At 39.7% G+C, this 23,949-nt stretch overlaps 1 protein-coding gene and 1 long non-coding RNA gene across 3 annotated transcripts; one reads left to right on the top strand and one right to left on the bottom strand.

The window, feature by feature from the left end:
• Positions 1-1,954: 1,954 nt before the first annotated feature.
• On the bottom strand, positions 1,955-13,641 carry LOC128738252 (uncharacterized). Its single transcript, XR_008412082.1, has 3 exons — positions 13,433-13,641; positions 13,243-13,336; positions 1,955-2,072 (listed from the first exon to the last, which is right to left on the bottom strand). It is a non-coding gene; the product is annotated as an uncharacterized LOC128738252 (long non-coding RNA).
• Positions 13,642-19,473: 5,832 nt separating this feature from the next.
• LOC128734085 (protein phosphatase inhibitor 2) lies at positions 19,474-23,949 on the top strand. Of its 2 annotated transcripts, none has more exons than XM_053828088.1 (4): positions 19,474-19,762; positions 19,995-20,152; positions 20,218-20,385; positions 20,994-23,949. In XM_053828088.1, exons 2-4 carry the CDS (start codon positions 20,049-20,051, stop codon positions 21,400-21,402), a joined length of 681 nt encoding a protein of 226 aa, XP_053684063.1. In that variant the 5' UTR covers positions 19,474-19,762; positions 19,995-20,048; the 3' UTR covers positions 21,403-23,949. The 2 variants fall into 2 exon arrangements, with proteins under 2 accessions (XP_053684063.1, XP_053684064.1); XM_053828089.1 differs by lacking the exon at positions 19,474-19,762 and adding an exon at positions 19,814-19,860.

The raw sequence follows: 23,949 nt of genomic DNA, 5'->3' as shown, positions 1-23,949 counted from the left end.
TGCAATTGGCAATCGTAAAGCCATAGCTTAGCCAGTACATTTCCTAAAAAAGTTATTTATCACAATTTGCTCCTAGTAGTTTGCGTCTCATGTGTAGTAATCCAAATATACCTGACGAATATTAAAGAAAAGATAATACCAATAATTCATACAATCAAAAAATATCGAATACTACCTATAGATGATGGTCTGCATGCAGATAGGATATATAAATTGCCTTTATTACAGTTCCAAATATACGTTTCCAACAGTCTATCCCGCAGCTCCCTCGCCGCAGTCAAGTTAAATGGAAATATTTGGACATCATTTCACGTTTTATCCAAAAACACTTCACGGACACGTCTAAACCACCGATTGAACTGTTTAGAGCGGAAGTCCAGCACCATCCGCAATTAAAAAAATAAAACAGACAAGCTATAAATAACACCGATTACACCATAACAGTTTAGCAGTTTGTTTTTGTTAGTACACTACACAGTAAAATAATTCAACCTGTTTTCACGTACACAGAAAATAATTTAATGCAATTTGTCACTTAAAGATTAGATTTTTTTTATTATTTGTTTTGCACTAACAAACTGTTCATAATATCAAAAAAAAATTTAATAAAAACAAAAAAACTCACAACTAAGCACATCACTCGTGACTCAAATTTTTCGTAATGGCGGTGCGGTTTCAAATGACAGAAAGAAAAAGGGCAAAATAAACATAAAATTGTCATTAAGAAACGCGTTTCCATAGTCGGTTGAAAAGCACTAAACTTATACTGTTACGATAACCCATAAAAATGTTAAAACTACCATGATATTCTTACAGTTAGTAAGTTACCAATTTTATGGTCCTGTTGACAATTCAATATTGTTATATCAAGCTGCAAAAATATTGTCATTAGAAGTATAAGAGAAAAGTCAATTTAACCACGGAAATAGTCAGCGATTTGCTTGTTGTCATAGTAGTTTTAACCACGAAACTTCTCAAGTTGACAATAATCATGGTAAGCGCTACAATATTGCAATATAGTTAAGATGACCATGCATACATGTTTCGCATTACCATGGTTTTTTTCTCAGTGTATTTTTATTTTCCATAACAAGCAAACACTCAGCGAAATTTACATAAGATTTTCATAGGAAATACTTATGTTTTTTTGCCAAAGCAAAATACTATGTTAATCATACGATTTTCTAATGATAATCAATCGAACCACGCTTATGATTTTCATACATCCTGTATCGAAGAACATAGCGATTTCTTATGAAATTTAATATTTTTTCAAATGCATATCATACGATTTTTTGATGAAAATCAATCGAACCAAACTTATGATTTTCATACATCGTGCATCGAAAAACATACAGATTTCTTATGAAAATTAACATTTTCTCAAATGCAAATCATACGATTACGATATGAAATGTTAATATATGTCGTATGGGAATTATAGCGGCCCCGTATAATTTTCATAAAAAAGACCAATAATTTTCATACGAAAACTATATGATTATTGGAAGAATTTTCTTATGGATTTTAATACTTTTTATATGGTTTTTTATAGTACACACCATGAATTGTGTATTTATGAATCCCGCACTACGCTCGCCGAACGTGGTGATAGGGAACACAACAGTTATCGTTCTTACATCAAAAATTATCTATTTACCGACCCATTTTGGATGTAATGTTGCCAATCTAGGCAAGGAAACATTGTACCCAAAATCGGCTGGGAACAAGATAATTTTTAATGTCATCAGAACGATAGTTGTCGTGTCCCCTATCACCGCGTTCAGCGAGCTTAGTGTGGGATTAATAAATACCTAATTCATAGCGTGTATTATATGCACCTGTGAAGCATTTTTTCTTGTTCTTACGTTAAAACGATTTAAATACATAAACTGTAAGTCTGTTTATAATTTATATATTTATTTTGTTTTAATTTTTGTATTTATTTTTCCTTTTAAAGTTATAATATCTCAATTTAGGATCTAATTAAATTTCTATTGCTGGTTTCAATCCGTTTGGTGCTTTAGTTGGAGTTAGCACAGTGTTCAAACCAAGAACTTGTAGCCGCAAGTCTGAAAGAGTTAATGAAAAATATTTAAATTTTATATATGTATTAGCAATTCGATAAAATAAGGCACCTTCAAAATTTAAAAGTACTCTGATTTTGTCCAAATTTTATGTACTTTATTTTTATCGGAAAATTTTAATTTAAACCCGTATTTTTTTTAAAATACTTTTCAAGGGTGGTGTCCTTGAAGAAGTTTATTAATAAAATAATAACAATAGGATTACCTTGAATTCAGTGAATACGAACTTTTTTTAAATAATTAAAAAAATTCTTCCAGAATGTTGGAGAACATACTAAAATAAGCAACTTTGCTGAATATAGTAGGGGAGAGTAGTCAACAGTGAGTCAACGGGATTAGTTACGTCATAAAACATTCAAGATCCATGACATTTTCATGGAAAATGAAGTTTGTGAACCTACATCGCATAATGTAGTTTGAGAAAAAATTGTTGATTTTTTTTTATATCTATACCTATAAAAATGGATTTCTGTCTGTCTGTCTGTCCATATGTTCCTTTTAGAATCGAAAACTACTGAACCGATCGGCGTGAAAATTTGCATGTAGGGTTTTTTGGGGTTGCCGAAGGTTCTCTCGATGGCAAAAGACCCCTCCTCCCACTAAAAGGGGGGGGGGGGGGGCTCCCATACAAATCTATGCCTATAAAAATGGATTTCTGTCTGCTCTATGTTCCTTACAGAATCGAAAACTATTGAACCGATCGGAGTGAAAATTTGCATGTAGGGATTTTTGGGGCCAGGGAAGCTTTTTATGAAGATTCGAGACCCCCTCCCTTTGGAATAGGTGGCTCCCATACAAATCACACACAAATTTCTGCATAACTCGAGAACTAATCAAGTAAATGAAATCAAATTTGGTATGTGGAGGATTTTGGGGGCATGAATATTTTTCATGGTGACTTAAGACCCCTATCCCTTCTGAAAGTACCATTTCGTAAGAGTGATCCTCTCCGCTTTCGTTCGTTCGGACCTAACTGAAGAAAAGTAATAGAGGTCAGTAGACTTAGGAAAACAAATATACCTAGACAGAGGTGATTTCTGCGGGAGCTACCCCCTGAGTAGCCGGTGCTTCCGACGGCGCGTCGCTGGCATCACTTGTTTCATTTGTATGAGAATCCTTCCTACTTATCACAGGGGTGAGGATCCCCAAATGAGGAAATATGTTTTTCATTTCTTAAAAGAAAGAAAAATCCTGCCTTCAAAAACCCCCATATGCCAAATTAAGCTCCATTTGCTTGATTAGTTCACGAGTTAAATGGAAATTTGTACAGTGGACTCTCGGAAAAGTTAATCGATTGGGGAATGGGTCGATTAACTTTTCCGAAATATTAACTTTTCTGAGTAGGTAGTCCTAAAAATCATTGAAAATGATAAATACAAAGGCGAAAAATGCATTCCAGGATATAGGATACACATTTGTATGTATTTAGAAGTTCTAATGAAAAGATATATGTAGTAAGATCTTTATGAAATAATACTTAGCTCCTTTCAGTAAGTTTAAAATAGTCGGTTCACTAGTTTACTTTTGTTTTTTCGTAGTCTGCGACTACGTTTTAATAATGTTCGTATTTTAGTTCCTTCTTTTGCATTTAAAATTCAATCTGAGTTTGCGCTTTTCCAGTATGTTATTAATCAGTATCACGATCAGTAGTTTTCGATTCTGTAAGGAACATATGGACAGACAGACAGAAATACACTTTTATATATAAGACTAGCTGATCCGGAAAAGGTTGGTAAACGGCTAGATAATGCGGAATATAGTGGTCGTTAGCCTCATAGTGGTCGTTAGCCTCTTATCCAGCAACTCCGATCCCGACCTCCTCGTGGTACCAGCCGGAATACGAGCAACCTTAGCGGAGATCGGGTAACCAACCCCGGTGGAAACTAAGGTCGTATACTAACCGGGAAGGAGGTATAGTGCGTCTCGGCACTATGAGATGGCAGCCCCATCGCGAGACTCGGTAGTGTTGCCCCAGTACGGCTACACACCTAAACTAAACTTAACTAACAACATTCAAGCATATTCGGAGCGGAATATTCGGCATCGACCTAGGCGACGAAATAAGGACGACGAATGGAGACTCGGGACTTGGAACTGCAGATCGCTAAATTTCGCAGGTTGCGAGCGGGTGCTGATTGAACAGCTGGAACCCCGCAAACTCGGCATCGTAGCTCTGCATGAAATCTGTCGCAAAGGAGAGAAGGTATGGAAGATCCGTGGCGGAAAGGCCCAGTTTTACCAGAGCGGTGGCGCTACCAACGAACTGGGAACGGGCTTTGTAGTGCTGGGCGGAATGCAGGATCGCGTGATAGATTGGAAGGCGATCAACGAGAGAATGTGTGTATTGAGGATAAAGGGCCGTTTCTTCAATTATAGCATCATTAACGTGCACTGCCCGCACGAAGGTAGACCCGACGATGAGAAAGAAGCGTTCTACGCGAGGCTGGAGGCTACGGACATCAAGATCGTCATCGGGGATATGAACGCCCAGGTCGGTAGGGAAGAAATGTATAGACCGGTGGTAGGACCCCATAGCCTGCACACCGACACAAACGATAACGGCCAACGATGTATAAACTTCGCAGCTTCCCGAGGCCTGGTGATCCGAAGTACCTTTTTCCCGCGCAAGGATATCCACAAAGCCACCTGGAGATCACCTGACCAACGTACAACGAACCAAATTGACCACGTTCTCATAGAGGGCCGGTTCTTCTCTAACATCACGAACGTACGCTCCCGTCGGGGTGCGGATATTGATTCTGACCATTACCTAGTAGCGCTCAAAGCTGTCCACCGTATACCGGACACGTCAAAGCCGCCCTCCTCGGCTGAACATCAGGCAGCTAGATAACCCACAAGCTGCCGAGAACTACGCGCGAGTACTGAATGAGGCACTGCCTTCTTCCGAGGAGTTAGGTGCTTCAAACCTCGAAGACGGTTGGGGCAGAATACGCTCGGCCATCGGAGAGGCCGCTACCGCGGCACTAGGTATTGAGCCTCGGAGTACACAAAATGATTGGTTTGATGGGGAATGCCAACAAGCGGTGGAGGAGAAAAAAAACGCTTGGAAAAATTATCTAAGTATTGCCACTAGAGAGAACCTGGCCAAGTATCGACGAGCTAGGAACCAGTTGACCACGATCCTGAGGAGAAAAAAGCGCCAAAAGGAGGACAGAGATCGTGAAGAATTAGAACAACTATTCCGAGCTAATGACACGCGCAAGTTTTATAAGAAGGTGAACCAAACTCGGAAGGGCTACACACCGAAACCTGACATGTGTAGGGACGAGGGAGGGAATCTAATTACAAACGAGCGCGAGGTGGTCGACAGATGGAAGCAGTTCTTCGATGAACACCTCAATGGCGAAGTCGCAGAAGGAGGCGGAACGGAAATTAACCTAGGAGCGCCCATGGAAGATAGTGATGTCCTAGCACCTGATCTCCAAGAAGTCAAACGAGAAATCAGGTTGCTGAAGACCAATAAAGCCGCTGGGAAGGACCGCCTACCGGCAGAGCTTTATAAACATGGCGGGGAAACGCTAGCAAAGGCTCTACACTGGGTTATTTCGAGGATTTGGGAGGAGGAAAAGCTACCGGAGGAATGGATGGAAGGAGTGGTTTGTCCCATCTACAAAAAGGGTGATCGGCTAGACTACTGCAACTATCGTGGTATTACGCTGGTAAACGCCGCCTACAAGGTACTCTCCCAGATCCTGTTACGCCGGCTGTCACCGATAGCACAAGGTTTCGTAGGGAATTATCAGGCGGGTTTCATGGGGGCTCGCGCAACTACGGACCAAATGTTTACTATCCGACAGATCTTACAGAAATGTCGGGAGTACAACGTGCCCACGCATCACATCTTTATCGATTTCAAAGCAGCATACGATACAGTCGATCGAGACAAGCTATGGCAGATAATGCACGAATACGGTTTCCCGGACAAACTGACGCGACTGATCAGAGCTACATTGGATCGAGTGATGTGTTTCGTACGAATCTTTGGGACACTCTCGAGTCCCTTCGAGACGCGACGAGGGTTGAGACAAGGTGACGGTCTATCCTGCATGCTGTTCAACATCGCTCTTGAGGGGGTGATCCGACGAGCGGGCATTGAAACGAGAGGCACGATTTTTACCAAGAGTAGCCAACTTCTAGGCTTTGCAGATGACTTCGATATCATAGCCAGGAACTTTGCGACGGCGGAGGCAATCTACGCCAGACTGAAAGCGGAGTCTAGAATTGGGCTAAAAATAAATGCGTCGAAGACCAAATACATGAAAGGAAGAGGCTCAAAGGAAACAAATGCGCGCCTCCCACGGACGGTTACCGTTGACGGCGACGAACTAGAAGTGGTAGAAGAGTTCGTGTATGTGGGATCGCTGGTGACCGCGGACAACAACACTAGTAAGGAGATCCAGCGGCGCATCCAAGCGGGAAATCGGGCCTACTTTGCCCTTCGTAAAACGCTACGATCAGGAAGCATACGCCGCCGCACGAAGCTAACAATGTACAAAACCATTATTAGACCGGTAGTTCTTTATGGACTTGAAGCCGTGACGCTGCTTACGGAGGACATACGCGCCCTTGCCGTGTTTGAGCGGAAAGTGCTGCGGACGATATTTGGCGGAGTACAAACTGAAAGCGGAGAGTGGCGGAGGCGTATGAATCACGAGCTACAGGCACTGCTTGGGGAGACTCCCATCGTACATCTAGCGAAAGTTAGCAGGCTACGGTGGGCCGGACCCGTCGTAAGGATGCCGGACGACAGTGCGACGAAAACGGTCCTCTTCAACAACCCCACCGGCACCAGGAACAGGGGGGCCCAACGTGCACGATGGCTCGACCAGGTCGAAAGCGATTTGCGACTTCTGAGACGACTAGGAAATTGGCGACGAGTGGCCCAAGACCGAGTTGAATGGAGACGAGTGCTTGAAACAGCACGAGCCACCCCGGCTCTATGCTGCTGAAGAAGACTAGCTGATCCGACAAACTTCGTATCGCTACAAACTAAACTGCTGTACATAAATCCGGAATCTCAGATGACATTTTTGAGGAGTTCAACCTTAGAATAAATCATTTTTGGCAGTTACGTAACTATGAAAGCATGGGTAGTTCAATGCACAAATTTCCAATTTTACCGGACATTAAAGTAGAAAACAACTCCCCCCATTGTTTAGACAGAAAAACTAAAACGGATATCATTTAAATATTCGCCGTGATTGTATAACATTTCGCCGAATACCAGTTTGCGGAAAACCAATTCTCGAATGACCTTTTCGCGGAAAGTACCATATCGCAGTGGTGATTTCCATCTTACTCGCCGCCGCTCGTTTGGACCCAACTGAAGGAAAGTAATAGAGGTCAGTAGATCTAGGAAAACAAATAAACCTAGACGCTGAATCATCTAGTGTTACTACAAATAGTTTTTGGTGGTCTTGTTATTGACTGTTTTATGGAAGAGTCTAAAATCTCTCGAGTTCGATTAGTTTGAGTTACGCAAAAATTTCAGTTTTATTTGTATGATAGTCCCCCACCACCTCAATCCACCATGGAAAAAATTGCTTTCTCCAGAAAACCTCACATGCCGAATTTGGTTCCGCTTGCTTGATTAGTTCTCGATTTATGCAGAAATTTGTTTTCATGTGTATGGGAACCCCCCCCCCTCTTAAAGGGCCTCGTAAAACCCCCACATATCAAATTTGGTTCCATTTGCTTGATTAGTTCTCGAGTTATGCAGAAATGCGTGTTTCATTTGTATGGGAGTTCCCCCTCTTAAAGGAGGGAGGGGTCTTAATTCACCATAAAAAAAATTCCTGCCTCCAAAAGTCCCCACATGCCAAATTTGACTCCATTCGTATTTCATTTGTATGAGAGCCATTCCTCTTAGAGAGGCAAGGGGTCTTAATACACCATAGAAATAATTTCTGCCTTCAAAAACCCTCACATGCCAAATTTGGTTCCATTTGCTTGATTAGTTCCCGAGTTATGAGGAAACTTGTATTTCATTTGTATGGGACAACCCCCCCTTCTTAACCTTCCTAGTGCATTGGGGTCGTTTTCGACCCATCGGCATGCTTACAAAGGTTGATACTCAGTAACGGAACGAGCTAGAGACTTGAAATTTTCTGACTTTTCCTAACTTTGGAAAACTAACATTGTTAGGGAGTTTCAGCTTTCAGCGACATCTAGAAGTGCCATAGCAAAAAAAGTTACATATTATGCATTGGGGTCGAAAACGACCCAAGTTTTGAAATTGCTCTCATTCATCTATTTTCAATCCGAATTTCGTTTTCTTTACCTCGTTTGAAAGATATGCCCAATACCTGGCACCCAAGGCCACTTCTGCGTCGGTTCCGGAACACCCACTACCAGGACCCGGGGGACACTTTTATACTTTTTGGCTTGATAAAATAAGACTAGTGGAAGTACAATGGGGACACTTCTGCATCCGAATGGCCACTTCACCATCGGTTCCGGAACACTCGGTACCCGGTTTTTGAGGACAATTTTGAATTTTAGAATGATTTATATTGCGACACGTCAAATTTCATCACATTGATAACATAAGACTATTGAAAGTATAATAAAGACATTTTGTAGGCAAACGGCCACATCAGCATCGGTCCTAGAACAACCAGTAACCAGTTTTTGGGGACATTTTTATATTTTAGGATAACTCATAATGCGACATATAAAATCACATCGGCTTAATAAAATAAGACTGAAAGTAAAACAGTGTCATTTAGAAGCCAAATGGCAACTTTACCATCGGTTCTGGAACATCCGATGCCAGTTTCTGGGGGCATTTTTGGATTTTGCGGTACCTCAAATCACATCGCGTTTATAAAATAACTGTGGAAGCACAATAGGGTGTCAGTCGCATATAATCCGGTACCCGGTATTTATATTGAACCTTAAAACGGGGTAACACGGGCAGATGAATTGCCCTGGAATCCAAAAATGTCGCCAAAAACCGGGTACCGGATAGCCCGAAACCGATGGTGAAACGGTAATTTTGGCTGGAAATTTTATTGGTACACTGGCATTAGTGTTATTTTATCAAGCTAATATGATTTGATGTACCGCAAAATGAATTATCTCAAAATATAAAAATGTCCCCCGGGACCTGGTACTGGGTGTTCCGGAACCGACGCAGAAGTGGCCATTAGTCAACAAATATTCCTTAACATACCTTGGGTGCCAGTTTTTGGCCATAGTTTTCAAACGAGGTAAAGAAAACGAAATTCGGATTGAAAATGGATGAATGAGAGCACTTTCAAAACTTGGGTCGTTTTCGACCCCAATGCATGTGTAACTTTTTTCTAATGCATTAGGAACGTTAACGAAGAAAGAGGTCATAATTCACCATAGAAAAAACTGCAAGGTATACAACTCTAAGGGTTGTACGAAAGGGTGACGTAGGACTAAATCGGATCATTAGATCAAAGACTGATGTAAACTGCATTTCAGGCATATGTATGTTTATAAGAATCTGTGAGTGCCATTAAGAGCAAAAGTGAAATATTCAGATTCAATTCTTCATTGAATGCAATGGTGGCTTTGACAATACGTGGACGAGGGTTCATAAGTACAACGCCTGCAACCATTAAGATATAGATTTTTTTTAAAAATCACTTTTGTGCATCATAAAAGTTGAAATTGTAATGAATGACCAGCCTACAGATTATTGTATTAAATATAATTATGCGTAGCTTGACATATTCCAATAGTCTTACTTTAACCACAGAGAACAGATTAACAGGCTCGAAGGAAGTAATCGATTTTTTGTGTGTAAAATCTGTCGGTGGCGCCCTCCAGAAATAGTTTGCCAAACGCATCAAAAAATGTGCATGTACCTTTATCAATATTTCCTTGTGCTGAAGTTACATAGCAGCGATGGCAGTGACATCAAGATTTAGTTTGCCACTTACTGCTCGAGGGGTGCTCTATCGAAGGATTACTCGTAGAATACATAAAAACCTTTTACACACTTTTTATCGATTACCTGGTAGTCTGTTCTCTGTGCTTTAACTCCCTTGAGGCCTTTCAAAGGGCCATTGGTTACAAGTAACATTAAAGCCAAAGTACGTTCATCGTAAATATGACGTGCCATTCGAATGTCCTTCTCTTTTAACATGAATGGCAACAGGCACGTAAGGTAACGGCGTCGATTCACTATCTTTTGCTTCGAGAAGGTTTGACTAGTTTATTTTCACACCTTACCGCTTGTTACATAGCAGAAAATATGGCACATACGCAAAAATTTCTGTTATATTTGGGACGATTCAAATATGACGTCCACCAAATTTCTGCTTTTTTAAACCCCCCCCTCCCCCCTCTGTCCGATTGTGTCACAAAACTCAAACTCCCCCCCTCCTTTGGACGTCACACAAACTCAAAATAAAAATGAAAAGCGTGTTGAAAGTAAAAGAGGTTTATAAAACTAGCTTAAGCTTTTAAGAGTTAATGTATGATTTAAAAAAAATAGAAAATAACAATTAATAAAAAATAATAACTACGAACAAGGGCTCTAACAACATTCAATTGCAAATTGTTACAAATCAATGAAAAAATGTAGCTTTGGTTTCAATTGCAGTAGCATGGCTCCGCTTCAAAACAAGCTTCAATCTGCGTTGGCGAAGCAGGTTTCACTACATCGTGACGATAGCTTTTAGAGTTCATTATACTTTTCTATCCATTATTTAGTAAAAAGCTAGAAACTTTGATTGCAAATGAACTGAAATTGATGTGTAAATTGATCCTTTAATGTAACGCGTGGTCTATCTAGTTAACATTGACAAATTGTGCCTGACTTTCAAGCGCCGTCAGCTGGAACAATAAGTTCGAAAATCGAAATAAATCAATGAGTGATGAATGACTGAGAAACATTTTTTTGCTGCCTTTTGATGAAAATGCAATTTTTTTTCGACGGATGTCACATTTGCCTAGACCCCCTCCCCCCCCCCCTTTGTCACAACCTGTCACAAAATTGACACCCCCCTCCCCCCCATAAGCAATGGACGTCATTATTGAATGATCCCTTTGTATGAGAGTCCTTATCCTGGGTGAGGGGTCTCAAACCATCATAAAATAAATTCATGCCTCCAAAAACCCCCACATGCCAAATTTTGTTCCATTAGCTTAATTAGTTCTCGAGTTATGAGGAAATTTGTATTTTATTTGTATGGGAGCCCCCCTCCTATAGAGGAAAGGGGTCATAATCCACCATAGAAAAATTCTTGCTTTCTGAAACCTCCACATGCTAGATTTGGTTCCATTTGTTTGATTGGTTCTAGAGTTATGAGAAAATTTGTATTTCATTTGTATGGGAGCCCCCCCCCCCTTTTAGAAGGGGAAGGGGTCTCAGCACAGAACAGAAGTGAAAGTCCAAATGATTCGGCGATCAAAACTGGTAACAGAGTATTTTTTGTTTTTATTTTTCTTTGGGAAGGTTTTCGCATAGAAGCGAATAACAGCAATATAAGCAGAACGCTGGCTGCCAATCGCATAGGAGCTATCACATGCTTTCGTGTGCATTCGTATGCGTTCGTGTGTTTTCGTGGAAAAAAGTGACTCACTACCGCCAGGTTCGCCAGTATCTGTAGAAAGTAACATGTACGTGTTTGGATTTCTACTTCCGCTTCTGTTCTGTGGTCTCAGTACACCATGGAAAAAATTCTTATCTCCAAAATCCCTCACATGCCACATTTGGTTCCTTTTGCTTGATTAGTTCTCGAGTTATGAGGAAATTTGTATATTATTTGTATGGGAGCCCCCTCCTATAGAGGGAAGGGGTCATAATGCACCATAGAAAAATTCTTGCTTTCTGAAACCTCCACATGCTAAATTTGGTTCCATTTGCTTAAAGTTCTCGAGTTTTGGGGAAATTTGTACTTCATTTGTATGGGAGCCCTCCCCCTTCCCCTTAGAAGGGGAAACGGTCTCAGTACACCATAGAAAAAAATCCTGCCTTCTGAAACTTCCACATGCCAAATTTGGTTCCATTTGCTTGATTAGTTCTCGTGTTTTGAGGAAATTTGTGTTTCATTTGTATAAGAGCCCCCCCTCTTACGCCCTCCTTAAAATTGCTCTCTTAAAATTGCTTCTCCATAAAATTGCTGGTCATTTTATCTATCCAACGACACATAAATTGTTCAGTTTCATACAGTAGTTCAGAAGTTATTAAATTTTGAAATCTTTTATTCAAACGTTACACTTCTATTTTCGTTTTCAGAAAGTGCTATCCAGTCCCAGTACAGTAAACAAAGACGTAGTCCTACGTCAAAATTCATCCCTGCAAAAATCCCCACATACCAAATTTGGTTCCGTTTGCTAGATTAGTTTTTGAGATATACAGAAATTTGTATTTCATTTGTATGGGAACCCGCCTCCTAAAGGAGAGCGTCTTAAAGGTTCAAACACGCGTGATTGATTTCTGGGATTTCAAAAGCAGTTTTGCGTCTGTCAGAACGCAATGGTAAATTTTCATGAACATATCTTGTGTTTTGAGCATGAAAACTGCTTTTGAATCCTAGAAATTAATGACGCGTGCTTGAGCCTTAAAAGCTCGATGCTCCTGCATCCATGGATATCGCAGAACTGTTGTAATTCAATACTACCACCGGATGGTCGCAATTATGCCTACAAGCTACTACTTTATCTTCGCAGATAGTTACATTATTATTGAGACTACGATCGATGAAGATGATAAAGCCCTCCCTGTATTTCCTGTGAAAAAATACGTGAGCTTTTGATCGCTTTAACAGATAAAAAATATCAAGTTCAAGTTATCAAGTGCGTCCCTTGTCATTGTTCCATAGTGACAATGAGAAGACTAATTAAATTTCTAACACGTTCCCAGTTTTCCCTAGTGGCGAATGCTACACTAGAGTTAAAATAACTCACTTCAATCCCACAACATAATACAACAGATAAAAAAGTGCCTCATTTCTTAAAACAAACTATAAATCGTCATCTAAAAACCTTGAAAACTATGTCAATAAAGCCCAGCTAATTAAAGCAAATCAGGTCACTCCCTCAGAGTGTCTCTCTAAATATATATATATAAACAAAATAAAAAAAATATGGCTCGTTACCATTTCTACAATTGAGCCTTAAGAAAATAGATAACTTATTAAACATAATTCTTTACCTATGTAGCACCGAGCAGCAACCAGTTCCATTTTCATCGTGCCATGTTGCGTAATCCGAATAAAATCAGGAATTCTGTTACTTTAATCGTTTTCCTGCAAAGTAATTTAAACCATTTTAAACAATGCGGTAGGTAGATAAATGAGTTCCTAAACCTACGTAATACAAAGCAGCAGCAAGCTCCTCCGTACCGTTTGTTTTTGTTATTCCGAAGGTTCGATCAGTTAGCGGGTTGCGGGAATACCGGCTTCTCTAGCAGCAAACACATCACGATAACAACTACGACCGGTAACAAGTTCCCAAACGTCGTATGATTTGCTGGATCTTCCCGATCGTTCCGTTCATAGTTCCGAAACAGGTTTAGGAAAAGCAGCTCGTAGTATCATACAAACTGCACCAATAGCAACTATAACGGAAAATGGTAATGAAACACGACGTGCCGGAAAAATATAATCCAAAGGCAGGAAACAACTTACCGGCAGACCAACTTTTCCTTTGCATTAATTGTGCCGAAAAACAATTAGCTAGCTACACATTATCCACTCGTTCGATATTATGTCCCGCAACACGCCGACCGCAAACAAAATGCGAAAAAGATTAAATTCGCAACGTAATATTAAAAATTCACACATTTAAATAACGCGCACATTCAGAAACAAACAAAACACGAAAACTTTTGACAGCCGACGATCGTTACACGATAAAACAAGACGAAACGAAAAAGTTATAAACAACCCAAAAATGGGTAATCAACCTGTATTTCATACGTCACACGTATGAAATTCAAAGTGAACTATTATGTTTTTCTTCCTGCAGCTTATGAAGTTCTTTATTTTGCGTATGACAATCATACGTTTCGTATGAACGCGAAATTATATACCATTTACCTGATTCATACGATCCATGTTATGAAAATCCTATGTGAATTTCGCTGAGTGAACGATATGCCGTCGATACTTTTTCGATACGTCGATAATTTAGATAAAATGTTTTTAATTTGAACTACTGGCAACCCTAAATATGCTGAAACTTGAATGAACTGACCACCCTGCTCTTCAGGGTTGCCACATGCACAGATTATTCTGTGTTTAACAGATATTTGAAAGAAATCGCCTGTACAGAATCTGTATACATAGATTACAGATTTTCGCCAAATTACACAGATTAAACAGATTTTTGAGCTTTTACATGAGAGTGAAAGAGACGGAAATAGTCAGCAAAACGACGCTCTATCTCTTTCACTCTCATTGTTTTGCATTGGACAGATTTTTGCACAGATATTTTTCCTCGCCGTGCAGATTGTCAGATTTTTCCAACAAAAAACACAGAATTATATGTGGCATCCCTGCTGCTCTTTGTTATTGTTTTGGTGATTTGATTAAGTTCGCAGTTGCAAGCAGCGAATAATTCATTCTCCCATCGGATTTCTATCATAATCGTTGGAAAAACGGAATGTGAAACAGATTAAACACGCTAGGTCAGTACAAACAAACCGTGTTTATGTGTATTGTCTACATATTGAGAATGACATTTGAACCATATTTAATTTGCACGTCGTGCAAACCAGCGGGGTTCTAATTAAACAGTGTTCAGATTAAAAACGGTCAAACGAACGAGGGTCCACCGTAGGTTCCACGGTATTATTATTACCACAAAATTCTGTAAACAGCTTCCCGTTTTCTCATTCTCATCTTCCCATAACGCGTTCAAGGTCAGCATTGTTTGAACCAATCTTTGCGATGAAGTCGCTCAAGTCGATTTGGATGTCCCCCTTTGGGATTTGGTCAACTACGCTGTTCAGCTGGCTGTATAGAAACTGTTTTTCTCATCCCATCGACATCTCTATAACGAGCTGCAGTGAACGTCAGCGACAGCATGTCCTGGGCTCAAAATTTGACAGCGGGCCCAAATCAGACTGCTGACAGTTGAGTGAAACGCAGTGCTGACATGCTATCTCATTTTCGCACACGCGAGATGTTGGCAGCGAAAACATGGTTGCCTGCCGATGGGGTGGTTTTTCTACTGCAGGTCGGCAGCATTTGAGGCTGCCTACGCGAAAAAAAAAACATAACATAAAGATAACAATTATTGTAACAGCAGGATACAAAATACAGTAAAAACAATAAAATTTATCTTAACTTTCTTGTTTTTCAGAGATGCTATCATAAAAATGACGGGTTGTTAAGTATTCTTAACAATAAAAAAATCTAGTTTTTCGCGAACAAAAATTTTCTTTTACAGTAAAAGTTATCGTTCTTTTATAGTAATTTTTTTAGGCGAAAAAACAAAATACAATTGAAAAAAAATTTTTCGCTATGGAAAAAAAAAAATTCTTGATAAAAACAAATCGAAAATTGTACCATCCAAAGTGCGATATCGCTCGTAAAAGTGCTAATTTGCATTAAATCGTTTCGGTGTCTTCGGCGCACTTTTGACGTAGGACTACGTCTTACGGCAAGTTTTGAGATAGGGTGTCATTCCAAAAAATCGAAAAATGTGAGCGTCACGAAAAATGAAAGGTTTTGAGCGCTAATAGCTCAGCGGTTTTCCGATCGATTTTCAATATTCTTACACCAATCGATTGGAAAATCTTCTAAGAATTGACCCAAATGAAGAAAAGTATGGATTCTTGATGTTGAACTATTGAAAAATTGAAAAAAATGAACCTATGTTTTACCAGAATTCTCGCTTCGTGATTGGTTGGAAGATATTTTACGATGATCTAAACCTATACCAATTTGATATCTGTGCTTGGGAAGTAAACCAAAACAAGCGACAAAGTTCCCTCATTTCAACAAGATTTCTTAACACCGCGGTTCAACCTAGACCTTTTTGATGTCCTTGCTTGGGAAGTACGCCAGAGAGAGTAACAAAGACCCCTCGTGCCAACAGATTTCTTACGAACGCGATTAAACCTAGTCCAATTTGATGTCTGTGTTAGGGAAGTGTGCCAGAAAAAATGAAACAAGTTCGTTGTCCCAACAGATCGCAAATTCTTTACTGCGAGATGGTTAAACCTCGGCGAATTTGATATCTGTGTTGGAAAAACGTGCTACAGCTGTAGTGTTCGGTTATAATACGACTCTTTATGAATACGCATGCTTGCCGTTTCATTAAAAGTGTAGTGGAAAGATGTGCTGTTGATAAAATAGGATTGAATTGGTAAAATCCTTTCAACGTGGGAAACCATGGATAATAAAAACAATCTATAATTTTTGTAAGGTAGCAGGAAAGTAATAGTTTGTGTTCTTGATTTTGTTAAATTGTTTTCAAATGCACAATCTTTTGAGAACTGAACGTATGCAATGTTACTACTTTGATAAATCCGGAGTGATTCGCGATTAGGGCTCAACTGGCAAATTGTAAACAAATCGTTTTATTGCACCATCAGTCTTAAAAAGACTGATAATATCCTTGGCAAGAATCCTTTCTTCTTTTTTAATCGTTTGAATTATTTAAAACAAGTTTTTAGTGATGGGCGATAGAAGTGTTTAATCAAAACAAAAGACAATTTGCAGTTTAGCCCCTTGCATTGTTATGAAGTGACAGGCTTATTTGCAAATCGTTTTGTAAACAGGCGATAGTAAAGAGCGAAACTGCGTTGTTTTCAAAACACAGGCGCATTGTAAACAGGCGAAACTAAATAAAACAATCAAAACAAGGCGTAACAGGGCTGGGCGAATCTCATTGTCAAAATGCTTTGAGGCTCATTCCAAGGAGTTTAACTATAAAACTTAGATTTTGAGCTTGAATGCACAAATTTTATGCGGTATTGTTGTGAAATTATAAGATTGATTTATTCTGCACCAATTTATGTCTTTAAACTTGATTTTTGTAACTTTTATTTAAATTAAGACTTGAAAATGTACTGGCAAATTATCACAGTGATATTCCTCATTGTTTACACCTCGTAAGTTGCGCCCTTTTCGCGAATCACTCCGGAAATGTTAGATACAACGCATGTAGCATGTATATTATAGAACTATATATACATAGTAACTATGGTAGCATGTATATATGTTGCATATAGCATGTATACATGAAGAATCGAATGATTACAAGCATGAACACATGCTACTATCACTACAAAGAGACTTACGTAGTCCTGCGTCACCTATATCTGCGGTCGTGTCTTGTACACAACCCCTCTGATTTTTTCGTTATCTTCCAAGCAATAAGTGCGCCGAAGAGACCGTAACGATTTAAGCCAAAATAGCATTTTTATGAGCGACTAGAGGACCCGGCGCGTATTGCTGCGCCATTCTAAAAAGGGGGTAGATGCATAATGCTGAAGGTAATTGTAATCTTGCAACCAACAGCTTTCTTTTTGACAAACCAAGATATTCCTAAATCATATCGTAAATTTCTAAGACCACGTAGCAATTTTAGATTTATTACTAACCCTTAAAATAGCGAAGTTGTCAAAATCGCAATAAATATCAGTGAAGTTCGTTTGAAAGCAGTTGAAAACTGGTCAGAAACCATCGACTTAGAGTAATTTCAACATTTTTTCTTTATATTTGCATTTCAACAAAGTATTTTTCCTCCAATTTTGTTTTTAATATCATTATTACCTTTTGTCACATTTATTTAATTTGATTCATTATCTAGGCTTCACCGATTTATTATTAACAATTTTGTTCCAAAATTATTCTATCTTTTCGTATGGACGGAATCATCTAGTTTTTGGTGGTATTGTTATTGACTAATGTTTTATGGAAGAATTTAAAATTTCTCAAGCTCGATTACTTTTTGAATTATGCAAAAATTTCTGATTAATTTGTATTTGTAATTTGTCACAAACTACCGTAAAAAAACTTGCGTCCAAAAACCCCCATATGCCACATTTTTTCCATTTGCTTGATTAACAGTCGAGTTATGAGGAAATTCATCTGTGTTTCATTTGTATGGGGTCCCCCCCTTCCAGAGAGGGGAGGGGTCTTAATCCGCCTTAGAAAAAAATCCTGTCTCTAGAAAACCCCACATGTTAAATTTGGTTCCATTTGCTTGATTCACAGTCGAGTTATGAGGAAATTTTTGTTTCATTTGTATGGGAGCTCCCCTTCTAAAAGGGGAGGGGTCTCAAACCACCATAGAAAAAATCCTGTCTCTAGAAAGCCCCACATGTCAAATTGGGTGCCATTTGCTTGATTAACAGTCGGTTTATGCAGAAATTTTTGTTTCGTTTGTATGGGAGCTCCCCCCTTCTAAAAGAGGAGGGGTCTCAAATCACCATAGAAAAAAGTCCTGTCTCTAGAAAGTCCCACATGTCAAATTTGGTGCCATTTGTTTATTTAACAGTCGAGTTATGCAGAAATTTGTGTTTCATTTGTATGGGAGCCCCTCCTCTTAAAAGATAGAGGGGTCTCCATCTACCATAGACAAAGTTTCTGCCTCCAAAAACCTTCACATGCCAAATTTGGTGCCATTTGCTTGATTAGTTCCCGAGTCATGCAGAAATTCATGTTTCATTTGTATGGGAGCCCCCCCTTCTAGAGGGGGAGGGGTCTCAAACTATGCTAACAACATTCCTCACATCAGACGTAATGCGTATGCCAAGTTTCATCAAAATTCGTCGAGCGGTTTGCTAGTCTATACCGTTGCCTTCGTTTCTCTCCGCTCGCTGCTCAACACTTTCAGTTCTTCTCTTAATCCCTCTACGTTCTGTTTCCCTTGTTTGTCTACCAAGATTGGTCCTTTTTGGTGGCATAGTGTTAAAATATTATGTTAAGTATTGTAAAATACAGACAATGCTGCTAAAGCTTTGATTTTAGGTTTGTAAAATTCAACAAATTAATTGGTGTTGATATGAGATTGCTTTGATGTTTTTACTTTTTCGACAGTAGTGAATGTATGCGATTGAAATGCAGTTTGTTCCATATGCAGTATTTTCGAAATTTTGAAAACTTCCACATACAGAAATTGAACAAAACCATGCTAACAACATTCCTCACATCATACGCAATGTATATGCCAAGTTTCATCAAAATCCGTCGAGCGGTTTGCGAGTCTATACCGGACACACGAACAGCATTTCATTTTTATATATATAGATTGCGCACTTATTGTTTGGACAATTTTTCTCGGAATTGACAATATCGACGTGAAAATTATTTTGAGTGGCGTAATTTTACCGGGAGCGGATGCCTGTGCGCGAGCTTAGCTCGCTGTTGTCAAAAGTATCGAAAGAATATCGCAGCTAAAAGATAGCAAGCAAAGGAGCAAGGAGAAAGCAAAAATCTTCGTGAGAAAGTGGTAAAAGTTACAGTGAAGAATCCAAATTTCCAGTGTTTGCTGCCGATTTTTTTTGTGCCCGCAAACGGCTATATAAATCCTTACGGTTTGTGCGATCCTGCTCGACAGTTCCGCGGTTCACAGTATCCCCGCTCGGCTAGGCAGCTACATCGCACGGAGCGCGCAGTAGAATTTCCCCCGGGGGTGGCGCTTATAAGGGTGCCCGTCTGTTGACAGTGAGTGCGCAAACGAACGAAGGCCGTAAGAGGAGCCGTTTTTTTCCTTTGGTAAGAAAAATGCAGTGCAGCAGTGATTGTTTTTCTGACATTGAGCTTGAAATCAGATGTCGCACGGTTTAGTAAAAACAAAAAAGAAGTTCCGCTTTGTGCGTACTTATTTATTAAGATGATTAAAGCTGGGATTTTCCGGTTGTTTGTTCCTTTGTTCTCGGGGGAAGCGAAGCTTCCCCGGATGTTAAGACTGTTTGATTCAAACGATTTCTTTGCTTTGTTTATTTAGTGAGTCGTATACTGGAAATCAGTCAAAATTAACCCGGAATCGAGAGTGCGTAAGATGTCCCTCAACACGGACTCACCGGATGCGAAGAAGCCCTGCAAGGGCATCCTGAAATCGTCGAGTAGCTTCGACAAGCACACAACCGCACCGGTCGCTTCGTCGTAAGATTTCTGCTTTGTTGAAAGTTTGAAGTTGGGTTTGGCTAATTTTGGATTGGTTTTTGCAGTAGCAACCACCGGAAGAGTGCCAAATTTGATGAGCTGAATGTCCTGCAGACATACCACCCGGCGGACAAGGACTATGGTCACATGAAGGTAGATGAGCCGAAAACTCCGTTCAACTACGTAGAAGAGCTTGATCTGGATCAGCTGGATGCCGAGCTGCTGGCGGAAAAGTGAGTATTCTGACGACTGCGGTGTAATATGAGAGAGAGAACGAATTTGCTTATACAGTCGACCCCCGTTCGTTTGAACGATTCCTCATGCAAACTAACGGGGTTACTTTTTAATTTGAACAACTGGTAACCCGATATATGCTGAAACCTGTGTGAACTGGCCGCCCTGATCTTTGTTATTGTTTTGGTGGTTTGTTTTAGTTGGTAGTTGCAAGTGCGAATATTGCATTTTCCGATCGGATTTCTCTCTTAATCGTTAGGAAAACGAAATGTGAAACCGATTAAACACGCTAGGTCAGTACAAACGAATCGAACAAATGATGTCATGTTGAGAATGACATTTGAACCATTTTTAATTTGCACGTCGTGCAAACCAACGGGGTTCAAATTAAAAAGTGTTCAGATTAAAAATGGTCAAACGAACGGGGGTCCACGGTATACTGTCTAGACACAGATTGAGATTACGAAGCGAGTAATCTGCATATCGTTTACTTTTTAACCTCCAGTCATAGGTGAATGATTTTATTTGATTAGCGTTTAGCGTGGTGTTGAATTCATGTGAACATGTATTGATGGACAAAGTAAACAGTTTTGTTTGAATGTTTTAGGCTCCGCGAAGCGGTAAACTCGCGTAGCGATTCAGTATCTGAGGAGGAAGCGGAGTCTTCCGAGGAAGAGGAGGAAGAGCTCTCGGAGGAGCAGAAAAAGCGAAAACTGGATTTCGAACGGCGTCGAAAAGCGCACTACAACGAGTTCGAAGCGATCAAGCTGGCTAGGAAGCTGATCGAAGAAGAGCACGAGGATGACGACGACGATGACGAAGACGATGCATCGCTGGCGCAGGCGGCAGCCGCTGCTGCGGTTAACAGCAGCAGTAAAAGCAGCGACGGACAGAAGATGGAAGTCGAAGAGCACGACGAGGTTGACCGGAAAAAGGATGAACCGGCTGCTGGCAGCAGTCGTAGTGCAGCAACTACTACAACAGGTACTGAAAGCATCCCGGCCGATGAAGTTTAGGATTAAATCTTCCGTTCGCCCCGGCGACAGCAAATTTTTCTCATTCGAATACGCTTGTTTTGAGGCTTTAAGCGTATCCTCTGGAATCAAACTGAAAACAAATTACTTACACAATTTGGAGAAAAGCAAAACGCTATATTGTGCAGAACTATTTTAGAACCATAAAGATCAGTTAAAAGTTGGCAGGAAAAATAACTGAGTTAATTAGCGAACTAATTGCTTTAATGCTTTTTTTCTTCTCTATCTATTTCTTTTCTTTTTTCTCTTTTTTTAAATGTTTGTTCCATTGACTATGCTTGTGTTACTAACCCCGTAGAAGCCCGCCGTCCGATCGTGGCTTGTGTTGACCCATACTATGAATTCGGCAGTCTGACGGACTCTATAGCTATTGCTCCGTCGCGGCGGGTTTCCCGGAAGTCGGTCATATCGTCCATTCTTATCATTTCTGCCGTTCTAACTCTCGTGTCTATGTTTTGTCTAGGGATTCTGTACATCTTGTTTTAAGTGTGGGCTTCCGGTTTAATCCTACATTTTTACGATTTAATTTTTCAACTTACTTTTTAGCGTAAAAAACAGGAATTCTAACAGCTTCTATCACAAACAATAATACGCTTCAAATACAGTATAAATTTTCTAGATTTCTATTCATGGTTTTATCTGTCCTATATTTTGCAATGCGCTTTTACCGAGTCACGCTCGAGTCGGAATTTAAACAGTTGTTGGAAGATTTCATTATCAGAATGCAGAACATTAAACTTTACTTCCTTTTAAAGCAAACTAAGTGCAGAGACGAAACTAATCTGGTAGCAAATAGTTCCTTTTATGAGTGTCGTCGCTAGTGTTCGATGCGGTTCAGTTCCACGCACCGGAATCGGACAGCACGCAACAGAATTCCGGAATCGAAATCGATCATACAAGGCAAGGTTTTTGTTAGATAAATTTAAAGATCGTTGGATTTGAACGCAGAAACAATGTATACTGACCATTTCACTAGAATGGGAACGAAAATACTCGCTTATTTTGGCTTTTAAATGTAATTATGATCAAAAAATTGATCAGCAAAAGAAGAAAAAATTATCGGAGGTCTTCCGGCGTAAATTGTAACAATCCTTTTTCATCCTTGCTTTTGTATAATCAATTCGGTCGGAATGCTGCATGCATGCAACGCGCAACGATCCGAGCGAGTTTCTCTGGCTGTACTTGTGTAGACTAAAAAGATCAAAATCCAACGCCGCCAGAACAGCTTTTATATGTTGCCTGTCGCCTGTCGTTAGAATGCTGCCCACAATGCAGCAAAGAGCATAGCGTTTTTTTTAACTTTCAAGCAATGTAAAAAACATGTGCTAAAAAATCAAATAAAAATTGTAGTAAACGCAAACAACTGCAGTCAGCCAAACAACGTTTTAAAAATGATAGTTGATGATGTTACTGATGAACTAACCGAGCAACATCAAGCAAGTGAAGCAATCCAAAACAATTTACTAACGCGCTGTAACGTTATTTAGAGAAAAGTGGTTTATCCATTAGAAACCCAAGCAAGTCGTATATTAGCTATCTATATTAGGGTAGAGTGAACCGTAAGTTAAGGAAAAATTTAAAAACAGCATCAAAATAGTGTTTTTAACAAGAAAAAATATTAAACAAAGAATGTAATCAAAAGAATAACAAAATAAAAATCTGATAGGATAAAATCTTTACCCCTGACGAAAGTTTCGTATCGGAAGCCAACCGCTTCACAACCTCCAACAGAAACAGAAGTAGAAGAAGAAGTTGGCCAATCGTATACATTTAACAACCGACCCCCTCCCCTCACTCATTCGGGAGAAACCCGAACGATTGTGCAGGCACGGATGACATTAGAATTAAAAAGTTAAAGAACATGTTTTCCCGCAAACCTACCTGTTAGTTGTTGCAGCAACAGTTGGCTTCGCTCCGGATACGGTGGTCCTTCCTCCGGCCGCGATTTTTTCCAGCACAAGTAAAAAACTGAGCACCTAACCTCCTTTCTTTCCCGAACAACAACAACAACAGAATATGCAGCCCCCCCCCCCCGAAACAGGGAGGATAGTGAGTAGAATTTTAACGTTAACTAATTTATTACTTTTGTAAGTCTTTTGCGAATGTAAAGCCGGGTGAGCGGAAAAAAGCAGAGGGAAAGGGTCATCATCAGGCACTTCTATCAGAGCTAAATGATTATTGAGACACTGTTTAGATGATGCTGAACTGAGGGAAGAAGAATGTGCACTAAATTTACATATTTATTTATGGCCTACTTTGGTTTTTGTCCATTGACAAGCTTCTCTCGTTGAAAATTAAAACAAAACAAAAAAACACGTGTTGTTGGCTGTTGTAATTCAGCTAGGAGTAAGCAAAACAAAAAAAAACTAAATAAGAATGGGAGGAAGTTATATCTGACGGAATCGACGAATAGTTGCTAACCAAGAAACGTGTGAGATACTGATAACAGATAGAACAAGATGTGTGAGCTAATAATAATGGTTATAATTAGAGGCAGAGCAAAAACTATTGAGTAATAAAAAATCTAAA

Source organism: Sabethes cyaneus, chromosome 2 (genome assembly GCF_943734655.1).
Source record: "Sabethes cyaneus chromosome 2, idSabCyanKW18_F2, whole genome shotgun sequence".
Taxonomy (NCBI): domain Eukaryota; kingdom Metazoa; phylum Arthropoda; class Insecta; order Diptera; family Culicidae; genus Sabethes; species Sabethes cyaneus.
This window is presented reverse-complemented; position numbering and strand designations above follow the sequence as displayed.

Excerpts from the sequence above, each read along its gene's own strand:
- LOC128734085 (XM_053828088.1), top strand. The coding sequence starts at position 20,049 with ATGTCCCTCAACACGGACTCACCGGATGCGAAGAAGCCCTGCAAGGGC. Across the intron at positions 20,153-20,217 it reads ACCGCACCGGTCGCTTCGTC|TAGCAACCACCGGAAGAGTG; the intron begins GTAAGATTTCTG and ends TGGTTTTTGCAG. Across the intron at positions 20,386-20,993 it reads GCCGAGCTGCTGGCGGAAAA|GCTCCGCGAAGCGGTAAACT; the intron begins GTGAGTATTCTG and ends TGAATGTTTTAG.